Genomic DNA, 12,971 nt, shown 5'->3' with positions numbered 1-12,971 from the left:
TAAGAGTTAAGTGAATTCAAGGAGACCTCGGATTCTAAAATCAGATAGCCCTGTAAGTATTTAGTGTAGGAAGTGGTTTACTACAGGAAATCATGTGCTTACAAAGTCCTCATCAGGAAGCTTCAAAAAAAAACCCCAGGAAACCACTTCTAAAGGATGCTGCAACACCAAGGCTAGCAATTTTCAGGCAAGTGCAAACACTCCTGCAAAACTAAATCTCCCCTAAATGGGAGAATCTATCATCGGTGGAATTTAGCTCAGCTTCCTCCTGTAAGGGATTATGGGAAATGTAGTTCTCAGTCTTCCAGCCCTGGCCATTTAGAGCATCTAAGGAGCCAAGAAACAGTGAGCAATTGATACTAGGAAATGCAGCTCTGATGCCTATATAGTGCAAAGGGGAGCTCTCTGCTTACCTTCAGCAGAAAATCTAGTCATGGCAGCACAGGATTCCTCTAGCTACTTCTATTTCTTTTCTTCACAGGGATTCTTCAGAGTGCTGGGGCAAGAGGGCTAAACACGTCACATACTATGCTGAGAGTTCATCCTTTTAGAAGCTAATTCCAAGAATGGAAACCAGCCTCTTATTTTTCTAAAAGATACAATTGCAATAGTTTTCCATTTGTTTTCTCCAAATCTTGGTTACTTAAACTTCCATATCTTCATGTGTGGGGCACCAACATTCTAGACTTAATTTTATTCCCAGGAAGTTATTGTTTTTCAAAGATGCCCCCTGGCAAGGAATATGCCTGATATATTTATTTTAAAATACATATTTTTACCCAGTCTCTGGGACCTAAATTTCGGGTCCACAATCCATGCCCTAGCAAATATCATGCACAAAGGTGACCCCAGTGGGACCACTTTCTCATGTTATGCGTGGGACTTCCCCTTCCTCTCAGCTAAGCCTGAGCCTTCTCTTTGGGAAGAACATTTATCAAGTTTATGGTTCATTCTGAGCTCTCATGAGTTCCTGTAGGTGGAAATGTTTCTCCTTTTTGTCTATTTCTGTGATGTTCCTCTTTCTATTAAAAGTGCCTTTCAACTGACTCTGATAAAATCTTCGTATTACATGCTAAACAGTAAAATGAAAGGGACCATGAATCTTTTCCAGTCGGTGGCTATGAATTTGATTTTGAAATAAGAATATGGATAAAAGGACCCAAGTATTGTAGAGATGAGACAAGCAATACACGTTTAGCAGAAACTGTACTTCCAATTTTGGCTTTTGATTTTTTTCCTGGGCTGGTGATATGCTGTCAGTTACTCTTGTGGTACTGGGCAGTGGCAAGACTGAGACACATCCTCCAATCAGTCACACCATCACAAAGGTGGGCAACAATTCTGCACCCAGCCAACCACTCCAATTTTTTATTCTCAAGTGCAGCATTCAATGAATTATGTGAGATATTCAACACTATAAAATAGACTTTGTGTTAGATGATTTGACCTAACTGTAGGCTAATGTAAGTATTCTGAGAACATTTAAAGAAAGCTAGGCTAAACCACCATGTTCAGAGGTTAGGAGTATTAAAAGCATTTCTATTCAGGACAATTTCAATTTACCAATGGGTTTATCAGGAGGTAAAGCCATTGAAGGGCTTCCAGGTGACGCAGTGGTACAGAATCCACCTGCCAATGCAGAAGATGCAGGAGACAAGGGCTCAATCCCTGAGTCTGGAAGATCCCCTGGAGAAGGAAATGGCAACCCACTCCAGTATTCTTGCTTGGAAAATCTCATGTACAGAGGAGCCCGGTGGGCTGCAGTCCATGGGTTCACAGAGTCAGACACTACTGATCAACTGAGCACACGCGCACACACACACTCTCAAGGCCAATGAAAGCTGAGGAAGATCTGTCTTGGAAATTGACAAGAGATACAAAAGAAATGGAAAATGAGCCAAATGTCATGATTCTACAAGATAGCTGCTTTGAAGCCCTAAGTGTTAGAAAAGGTTGCATGCAGTACTCAAATAAAATCAAATTGCATCTAACACTTGGATATTCAACAAGTTAATAGACTCTAAACAGCCTTGAATCACTATCAGTTCAGTTTAGTCACTCAGTCATGTCCAACTCACTGCAACCCAATGGACTGCAGCATGCCAGGTTTCACTGTCCATCACCAACTCCTGGAGATTGCTCAAACTCATGTCCATCGAGTCAGTGATGCCATCCAACCATCTCATCCTCTGTCGTCCCCTCTCCTCCTGCCTTCAATCTTTCCCAGCATTGGGGTCTTTTCCAATAAGTCAGTTCTTCACATCAGGTGGCCAAAGTATTGGAGTTTCAGTTTCAGCATCAGTCCTTCTAATGATTATTCAGGACTGATTTCCTTTAGGATTGACTGGTTTGACCTCCTTGCAGTCTAAGGGACTCTCAAGAGTCTTCTCCAACACCACAGTTCAAAAGCATCAATTAACTGTAAGTCTTCTTTACATGTTATCCTTTCCTTATGTTAATATGTTACATGGGTAAGTGATTTTTAGTAAAATATAAACTTTCATTATAAGATGTATATATATATACATATATATATAAGACATAACTGATGCATTCATTTCAGCTTAGTTATGCTGCCCTAAAAAATGAGTCTTTGTACCCCTACCAGGATTTCCTGTGCAATTTTTGTCAGTGACCAGAATAACAGTAACAGAAATGAAAGAATTCATGAGAGTCATGTGTTGTAAACATAACCATATGTTGTTAACAAACCCTTCAATAATAAATCTCTTTCCTTTCCCTGAAAAGTTTCCCAGGTGGCTCAGTGGTAAAGAATCTGCCTGCAGTGCAGGAGATACAGGAAACATGAGTGGTTCAATCCCTGGGCCAGGAAGATCCCCTGGAGAAGGAAATGGCAGCCCACTCCAGTATTCTTGCCTGGAGAATCCCACGGACAGAGAGCCTACCGGGCTCACAGTCCATAGCGTCACAAAGAGTTGGACACAACTGAAGCGATTTAGCACACAGCACAGTGAGAAGAAAATTATTTTTAAAACCAAACTAGAAAAAGATATATGTAAATAAGAACACTGTCAGATGAAAAAAACATCATATTGTGTTTATGAAACTCTAAAAGTCAGAAAGCTCATTCAGAAATTCTTAGAATCAAAAATAAGGAGTTAAGACAAATTCAAATCAGCAGTATTCTTTTTTACTTAATACCCTTGAAAATCTTATCTACAACTTTTTAGTCATCACATTCACCAAATTAATTTTTTAAAATTCAGCAGCAGTCTTTTGAACACCAGGAGACAAAGAACTGTGTTGTGATCTTCAGTGTTGATCCTTGCTCACTCAATAGCCCAGGTCTTCATCAAGCTGGCTGAACTAAAGATACAAATAGAATAATGTTACTTTTCTCTTCATATGCACATGCACACACGTAGAAGAATTACATTATAGTGTAATATAATGTATTATATTACATCTGTCTCTCTCTCACACACACGCTCATTTGCTCACTTATTCACATGTATTAAAAACCATACTACTTTCCTAAACAGAAAACTTAAATGCAATGATCTTCAAACTTCAGTGTGCTTAAGAATTATTTCTATTCCAGAGAACTACAGTACAGAAAGGCCATTTTGAAATGCACCCTAGTGTGATTCTGAAGCAGTAACTTAGTAGTGATTACTCTTTAAGGAAAAAGTAGTTTGTTATTTATTATTTATTATTTGTTATTATTTATTTATGAGATAAATATCATTTATCAGAATAATACTCATATGTTTGACATTACTAATCAAAAGTCATTCATAGTCCTCAGTTTACAATCTGTTAGAATTTTTAATTGTTCCTTTACTTGTACACACATGTTAGTTTTATAAATGCAAACATTATGTTTAGTTGTATTCAGTAACATGAACACAAAAGTGGAATGATCTTATTAAATTTTGAGCACAATTTTTTCTTTTTTAGCTGGCTACACCATAATTTTTCCAGCCACTACTACCCCACTGATTGGCATTCACTTTTTTCTAGCTTTGGGGTGGTACTAAAAAGGCTGCTAAAAGGAATCCTTGTATATTTGCTTATATATCAATAGCTTTACCTGTATGAAAGAAATTTTTAGGGGTAGAATTGTTGGGTCAAAAGATCTGGAAAGCATGTTTTTTTTTCAAATTAATAAAATTTTCTAAGTTTCTGTCTCATAAGGCTACTACACCTCTTGTTTCCAACAACAACATTTGAAATTACATTTTTCTCTGTATTCCCACCAACAAGAAACATTGGTGCTGCTTTAAGTTTTTGTTGGTCTGATTTATATAAAGAATAGCTCATTGTTAATCACACTTTGAATTGCCCAGACATATTGTGAGCATTCTAAAATTACTTATTGTCATTTAAAATTCACTTTGTGAGAACTGCTGTTTTCATACCTTTGCGCAATCATTTATTACATGCTTTGTCTTAACAATTGCTTTTTATATAAGCTGCTGCTTAGTTGCTAAGTCATGTCCAACTCTTCACAACCACATGGACTGTAGCCTGCCATGCTTCTCTGTCCATGGGATTTCCCAGGCAAAAGTACTGGAGTGTGTTGCCATTTCCTTCTCCAGGGGATATTCCCGACCAAGGGATTAACTCAAGTCTCCTGCTTAGCAGGTGGATTCTCTACTATTGAGCCACCTGAGAAGCCTTTTATATATATATTATGACACTATATATATATTGTATACGTATATTAACACTTTATCCAGTATAAAGTTTATGACAACTCTACGTTTATGTGTCTATAAGCATGATATTAACATTTTACATTTACATACTCTTAAGAAGTCTAACTTTTATTCTTTGTCTCACTCTGTATTTCTCACATGCCATATAAAATATCTCTACAAAAAACCATACTTCTGCTATATATCATTTCAGAGGAATAGTCCTCCCAAAATTGTTTAACAAAATAGAAAATGTACCCACTAATTCATTTCACCATCTTTTCTTTTTTATGTATAACAACAAATTTCTTGCCTTATTCACTTTTTTATTTTGTTCCATTTTTCTTATGAAAACAAATTATAAAAGCAAATCTGATTATATCTTGCCTGAACTTAATCTTCCAAAGCCCACCACCTCCCCAACAGTCCCTGAAATAAAATATGAACAGGAAATACAACAGATAAGACCATTTGTTACCGGGTTCTATGCAGCCCTTCCTGTCTAAACAGTCATCACATCCCTCCCCCAACATGGCCTCTCTGTACACCCACACAGAAACTGTGAGATCTTTCATCAAATAGCCATGTCTTTGTCCATAGTATATTTTATCTCTGCATCTTCAGTGTTCAGGACACCACTTGTCACCAAACATACTTTTAATATGTTTTTGAATGAAAAGCTTACCACTCCCCAAGGGTGTGATTCTCTTTGATGCCACATTTTAAAATTTATTTTTATTGGAGTATAGTTGTTTTACAATTTGTGTTTGTTTCTGTCGTACAGTGAATCAGCTCTATGTATACACATATCCCCCTTTTTTTTAGATTTCCTTCCCGTTTAGGTCACCAGAGTTCCCTCTGCTATACAGTCAGTTCTCATTATCCATTTTATACATGGTATCAATAGTGTATATAGGTCAATCCCAATTTCCCAATTCATCCCACCCTCCTTTCCCTGCTCCCCCCTACCACGCCACACTTTGTGCATGCCATGTCCTTTCCCTAGAATGGCCCATCTTTCAGTCACCAGATGTTAACCTAGCTCATCACATCTTCACAATCTCTCCAAACTCTTAGGCAAGCTTTCCATACTCCTATAGTATCTTTTACTATCTTTATCCTAGCATGCATTATACACCTGTAGACACGTCTTGTCTCTTTTCTGAAATGACTCCGATGATATCTTTAGAAGAGTTATTCATATTTACTTCCCCAGCTTCTCCTTAGCAACATAATAAACCACTGTTATTGCTTAAGATATATGTAACTAAGGGACGGACAAGAGTCATATTTATAAAAATTTGTTGCAGGGACTTCCATGATGGCATAGTGGATAAGAATCCGCCTGCCCATGCAGGGGACAGTTTCCATCCCTGATCTGGGAAGATTCCACATGCTATGGAGTAGCTAAGCCCACATGCCACAACCACTGAGCCCGCATGCTGCAACTACTGAAGCCTGTGCACCCTAGAGCCTGAGCTCTGCAACAAAAGAAGCCACCACAGTGAGAAGCTGTGTACTGCAATGAAGAGTAGCCCCCACTTCCGGCAACTAGAGAAAGCCTGCACAAAGCAACAAAGACTCAGCACAGCCAAAAATAAATGAACAAATAAAATTAATTTCTTAAAAAACTGTTGCATATTCTGAATATATACATACAAACATAAACATATATGGACATACATGTGTATATACATTCTTTCTTTATTTTTAATTTTAAATTAGTTTATTTATCTATTTTTTAACTTTAAAACAAATACATCCTTTGTTTCTTCTTAATACCAGAGGCATTCTCAAAAGAAATGTAACTGCTTTGAGCAATGATGAATAAATTCTTCTTACCTCACCAGGTTATAATTCCCTTTTTCTTTTTCATTGTACGTCAAAGTGATCTTCTTTTTCATCCAAAAATAGGAAGAGATTTAGACACAGAAATTAGTCCAGCATCATTAAAACCATCTTACCCATTGGAATTTTCTGAAAGGAAGAAAATAATTACTGGGAAATAAATCAGACCTCCCCTCATGTGCCTCAGAAGCTCTTTGAACATTAAAAAACACTGTTTACAATTAGGAAGGCAAACCGTGTCAATTAAGAGGCACAAAAAGTCTTTCCCATATCTTATATATATTTCTTTGAGTTAGTTTTGGCAAATACCAATTACTTTGCACTGAAGAAGTGAGGCAGATCCCTCTCAGATGGTAAGGAATATTGAGAAGGCATTGAGTCTTCATAAAGTGGATATTGAGTTTTTTAAAGATTATTTATTATTATTGTATTGTATTGTATTGTATTGCATTGCATTGTATTTTTTAGCCACAGGGCATGCAGGATATTAGTTCTGGAATCGAACACATGCCCCCTGCTGTGGATGCACAAAGTCTTAACCACTGGACCACCAGGGAAGTCCTTGCGAAATTTTTTGCAACCCAGCAGAGTTATGCTTCCTAGAGGCAGAATTGGTGCTCTGGTGCTAAACAGAAGTCAGAGAATAAAGAAAGAAGCTTTATATAATGGGAAATAAGGCTAGTCCCATGAATAGGAATAGCTTCTGATGGGATAAAGACACAGGAAGCTTAAACGTTCAGAAAAATGTAAGTTAGAGAAAGGAACGTAGCAGAAAGTAGAAATGGAAGAAATTATGACAGAGATATGAAATGTTTAATCTTTCAAAGGTTAGTTTCTGTTTTAATATAAAGATGTGCAAGTCATAATATTCTACAATGCAGTTCCTCTGTCAGAAATTATCATGGACCTCTTAGCCACAGGTCTTCATGATTGCAATTTCTATGAATAATGAATATTTATCCATTATTAAATATTCAATAATGAATGTTTCTAAGAATAATGCTTAGTTCATTCCTGCCTTTCTTCCTTTTGTGCATCACAGGCTTCCTATTATGTTTGAGATTTCTTTCCACTACTATGTTAAGTAGAATGCCTCTCAGCCTCAACTGCAGTTACTGGTCTGAACCCCAGGGCTATGGACCCTCTAGGAACCCACAGACCTGAGGAATTATAGAGGTCCAGATTATCTGCTTTCAGGCAAGAATTCATCTCCCGGTATTGAATTTCGTGGACAGAGTTCTCTCCTCTCGAGGAAACTGACAAAAGAGGTCACAGGTTAGGAGTCAGGGGGGCATAATAAAACTTTCCCTCCCTATGTGTGCTTTTTCCCAGCAGTGCAAACACACCCAATCATCACCTAAGCTCTTATCCTGTTTCCATTCCATTCTACTACCAAGCTTCCCCCTTGTGATGCCGCAAACACAAATGCGATAGCAATGAAACTAAACCAGGTATCCAGTTGCCATCTTATTGCAACCCAGTTTCTTCTCCCAAGGCAGCCAGCATTCTTCCATAATTCACTGGAGATTTGTCTAAAATCTTTATAAGACTTGTCCTTTCCTGTTCATTCTCACTATAAAGTCTTTTTCATCTTTCATCTCAACTATTTCAAAATCCTATCTTTGTCAATAGCGTGGTTCTCTTTCAGCCTCTCAGATGTCCAAACAGAACTTTCTAAGAGCCTGCCTGACTACTCTGTCCACTATACCATACACTTTAATGACTGTTAATCTTCTTACCCAGCAATACAGAACTTCATTACTTGTTTCTTCCCCTTTCTTCAGCCTCATCAGGAACTTCTGTCCTTGAACTCACCTTTCACTTACCCCCACCAAAACACCAAATGTGCCATCTTTTAAGCTTCTTTACACTTGTAAATATCTTTTTCTCTCCCTGAAATGCACCTCAGTAAGTTCTTTGCTCTATATCTTCAAAATTTGTCTCAAAATCTCCTAGAAGCCACCGATATTTCCTTTTCAGTTACTTAATTTATTCTCTGGGCCCCCTTTGTTCTTTATTCATGTTACTATATAATAATACATTGCAATTTATTTGTTTACATATATATCTCTTTTGCTAGACTGGAAATTACGTAAAGACAAGAATATTGGATTATCCATGTTTGAATCATCTTCAGAACCTAGCATATTGCTTAGCAGAACAGTGAATTTAGTAATAAGTATAGAGTAAGAGCAAATAAGTATTTGGGCAATAAAGGATTCATCCTGAACCACACAAGTATACTCATTCTAAACAATCGGCTCTATAACGTCCAGTTAAAAAGGTAGATAGGCTATTTGCTGTTGTTTTTAGTTGCTAAGTCGAACCTGACTCTTTTGAAACTCCATGGACTACATACAGCCTGCTAGGCTCCTCTGTCCATTGAATTTTCCAGGCAAGAATACTGGAGTGGATTGCCGTTTCCTTCTCCAGGAGATCTTCCTGACCCAAGGATTGAACCCTTGTCTCCTGAATTGGCAGGCAGATTCTTTACCACTGAGCCACCAGGGAAGCCCATAGCTACATTATAATAATCATCAATACAAGCAGTGCCCCTTTTCTTCTCTGAATTTTTTTTCTTCTTTTGGGGAAACTGCTTAAACCTCTTCTAGGTTTCCTCTTTCTGACCATTTGATACTTGAATCTAATTTTTTTGTTGTTGTTGTATTATTCCAAGAAACTTCTTATGCCATAGAAACGTTAGAGACACCATAATTTAGCTCAGACCTGCAAGCCGCTGTCTCTGTCTTCGCCTCTGAATCCACAAGAGGGCTGCGATGAGAAAGGCCAACAGAATGACCCCAAGGACTCCAAGTGCAACAGCGGACGAGTGACCTGAGCACAGGGAAACATCACAAGAGGTAATAACATCTTAGCTAAAAGACCTGGGTCCCCGGTTACTATCCCTTTTCTAGGTCAACTACAGGATTGCTGAAGTGAATTTCAGCTTCTTAGAGCTTCTGACCCAGAACATCTTAATAAGAGGGATTCTAAATAATGCAGACAATCGGTCCCACGCTCAGAAACCCTTTGATATACCTGTAGCCTTTAATGATCCTTTGCTCTCTGCAATTTCTGTAGGAGAAAAGAGGAGAGACTCAATTCTGGGAGTTACATACGGAACAGTTACGTCTGTTTCCTGTCTGAGGATTTAGCCTCTCAACCAAGTAAACTACTTCTTCCCACCCAAAACTAGAGTCCCCTAGTTTTTCCTCCCTCTTCACACGGATACATGTAAGCTAAATGCTTTTCTTCAGTGAAAGTCGCTCAGGCGTGTCTGACTCTTTGCGACCCCAAGGACTGTAGACCGCCAGGCTCCTCCGTCCACGGAATTCTCCAGGCAGGAATACTGGAGTGGGTTGCCCTTTCCAACTCGGGGATCGAATCCAGGTGTCCTGCATTGCAGGCGGATTCTTGACCGTCTGAAGACCAATGTATAACAACATGCACAATTCTCTCCTCACCAGGTCGCTGGGTTGGTACTTCCGGTCCTTACACAATGCACTTCCCCGCCCACCCTCTCCTCGCAGCCTGAGATTCCAGACCCCTTGCGCTCACCTGAGCACTTCACAGAGGCATCCTCCTTGTGCCCGCAGTCACTGTGTCCCCAGTATCTGGCAGGACAATCCCACAGGGAGGACTCATTGCCCTTGCACTTCACTTCATTGAGCCATATGGGCCCGGTCCCCTGGCCGAATGCTGCCTCTTTTCCTGCCTCCAGAGCTAAGCCACAGCCCAGCTGGCGACACACCACCTGGGCATCATTAAGGTCCCAGGAGTCATCACAGACTGTGCCCCAGGAACCTCCATGCCAGACCTCCACGCGTCCAGAACAATTAGTGGTTCCTTCCTGAAGCCTTATTTTATCTGAAAAATCAGAGACACCTTGATCATTTCTGAGACGATAAAAGCTCCCAGGAGGTCACAGGAGAAAAGAAAAATTTGAAACTCTTTTTTAAAAATCTGTTTTAAAACTTTGCTTATTGAATGTGCATTTGGAATTTTACAACATTCATCTTTCATGGAAGTGCATGTCCTTCCAACAAACTGGGTGTATTAAATATTTCATCCTGACATTAGAACATTAGTGTGACTTAGGAAAAGTCAATGAGATAAAGTTAGCATTGTAAATGTATTAGGTTGTTCAAAAATTTTCTTCCGTAATTATAGACAAATGAACATTTTGGCCAACTCAGTGTAAATCCTCTCAAACTACCAGATAGATAGAAATCGTCCAGTTTAAGAAGGTGTAGAACAGGGAAATAATTCAGGATTGATCTTTCTGACTGCTTCTCTCCTTACATTGAGTGTAACAAGATATTATTTGAAAGAAAAATGGAACAGCTCAATAGTCAAATACTGAATTATATATATTCTCTGATCCTAATTTGTTCACAGAGAAAGCACAACTGAATAAAACTTTTGAGAAGGCCATCAGAGTATGATCGTCTTTGAGAAAATGGTCACTGATCCTGAGTACCTAAAGGCCAAAAATAAATAAAACCAGTTACATCATCCAGGTAGAATAGGGTTAACCAAAGCTTACTCATTCTCGCTGAGTTAGATCAGGAGATGAGAGGGGAGGAACAGAATGAGATTGTCATACAGGCCCACGGATGCTCACCAGCACATGTGATCCAGGTCTCCTCTGAGGGGCTGGCCAGTCTCCTCTTCCACGGAGATGATGGGCACTGCCATAAGGTTTCAGGTCCCTTAGGACACTGGACATTGTCCACCCATATGTGCCTGTTCTCCACCTTGTCTGAAGGTGCTGGTATGATACTCCCTTTGTCCGCACAGCCCAGCTGCCTGCATACCACCCCCACCGTGGTTGCAGACATGTCACTCTTGCCCACGCTGCCCCAAGCTCCATTGTAAAAAACTTCCAGGCGCCCTGCACAGGTCTCGCTGCTGGTGTCACTGATGAGTCGCAGAGACATGAACTCTGGGGTGAAATAAATAGTTAGCAGTTTTGCATCTTTCCTGAAGATCCAGAGGACTCTCTTCATTTACTCTGATGTGAGCGTGTTTTTAAAAATAGATCAATGTGCTTCCCTGGTGGCGCAGATGGTAAAGAATCTGCCTGTAGTGCAGGAGACTGGGGTTCAAGCCCTGGGTTGGGAAGATCCCCTGGAAAAGAGAATGGCTACCTACTCCAATATTTTTGCCTGAGGATTCCATGGACAGAGCAGCCTGGCTGGGTACAGTCCATGGGGTTTCAAAGAGGTGGGCATGACTGAGCAAGTAACACTAACATGATCTAACAGGATATGCCATTATTAGAAATTCTTTGGTAACTTCTGGATGATTTGGTAGATTTTCTTAAAATATTTGTTCTGTAAATACTTCCTGGTTTTCTAGTCCTGGATTTTGTAATTAGGGACCTCTAAAATGCCAACAGCAAAGTGCAGCCATTGTTCCTTACCTTGGACAAGGGGCATCTGGTCCCATCACTTCATGGGAAATAAATGGGGAAACAGTGGAAACAGTGTCAAACTTTATTTTTGGGGGGCTCCAAAATCACTGCTGATGGTGATTGCAGCCATGAAATTAAAAGACGCTTACTCCTTGGAAGGAAGGTTATGACCCACCTAGATAGCATATTGAAAAGCAGAGACATTACTTTGCCAACAAAGGTCCATCTAGTCAAGGCTATGGTTTTTCCAGTGGTCATGTATGGATGTGAGTGTTGGACGGTGAAGAAAGCTGAGCACCAAAGAATTGATGCTTTTGAACTGTGGTGTTGGAGAAGACTCTTGAGAGTCCCTTGGACTGCAAGAAGATCTAACCAGTCCATCCTAAAGGAGATCAGTCCTGGTTGTTCATTGGAAGGACTGATGTTGAAGCTAAAACTCCAATACTTTGGCCACCTCATGTGAAGAGTTGACTCACTGGAAAAGACCCTAATGCTGGGAAGGATTGGGGACAGGAGGAGAAGGGGACAACAGAGGATGAGATGGTTGGATGCCATCACTGACTCGATGGACATGGGTTTGGGTAAACTCCAGGAGTTGGTGATGGGAGGCCTGGCGTGCTGAGATTCATGGGGTCTCAAAGAGTCGGACACGACTGAGCGATTGAACTGAACTGAAAATGCCAACAGTGACTCTAAGTTGACAGCTAAATCTCAATCAAAAGCTTACTCAGAGCCTTTTATGAATTACACAGTTTGGGTTTTTTCTCCCCAAATTACTGTAATTTTGACTTTGTAACCCTGTTCTGTTCATTTTTGGACAATTTTCCTTGACAGTTAAAATTTAGTGAGATACTCAGACACTAAAACCAATGTTTTGTACACATTACCTTAAAATACAATAATGCCCTTTCTGACACTTTGAAACGTGAAAGTGAAAGTCGCTCAATTGTGTCCGACTCTACAGACCAGAATACTGAGGTGGGTAGCCAATCCCTTCTCCAGGGGATCTTCCAGACCCAGGAATCAAACCAGGGTCTCCTGCACTG

At 39.7% G+C, this 12,971-nt stretch overlaps 1 protein-coding gene across 4 annotated transcripts in view; it reads right to left on the bottom strand.

Annotated features, from left to right (window-relative positions):
- Nucleotides 1-12,971, bottom strand: part of CD163 (CD163 molecule) — a 117,783-nt gene that overhangs the window by 78,704 nt on the left and 26,108 nt on the right. Inside the window, exons 11-17 of one of the 4 annotated variants that reach the window (XM_081587964.1) lie at nucleotides 11,134-11,454; nucleotides 10,068-10,376; nucleotides 9,549-9,584; nucleotides 9,237-9,344; nucleotides 7,670-7,765; nucleotides 6,504-6,556; nucleotides 3,130-3,327 (exon numbers count right to left, since the gene is read on the bottom strand). In XM_081587964.1, the coding sequence (XP_081444090.1) occupies nucleotides 6,534-6,556; nucleotides 7,670-7,765; nucleotides 9,237-9,344; nucleotides 9,549-9,584; nucleotides 10,068-10,376; nucleotides 11,134-11,454 (893 nt within the window). In that variant the 3' untranslated portion in view covers nucleotides 3,130-3,327; nucleotides 6,504-6,533. Of the gene's footprint in view, nucleotides 1-2,708; nucleotides 2,714-3,129; nucleotides 3,328-6,503; nucleotides 6,557-7,589; nucleotides 7,766-9,236; nucleotides 9,345-9,548; nucleotides 9,585-10,067; nucleotides 10,395-11,133; nucleotides 11,455-12,971 lie in introns of those variants that run through there. The other 3 variants (XM_081587965.1, XM_081587963.1, XM_081587962.1) reach the window with 3 other exon arrangements.

Source organism: Giraffa tippelskirchi, chromosome 4 (assembly GCF_054371585.1).
Source record: "Giraffa tippelskirchi isolate mGirTip1 chromosome 4, T2T-mGirTip1v1.2.pri, whole genome shotgun sequence".
Classification (NCBI taxonomy): domain Eukaryota; kingdom Metazoa; phylum Chordata; class Mammalia; order Artiodactyla; family Giraffidae; genus Giraffa; species Giraffa tippelskirchi.
The sequence above is the reverse complement of the archived record's forward strand: the minus strand, read 5'-3'. Positions and strand labels throughout refer to the sequence as shown.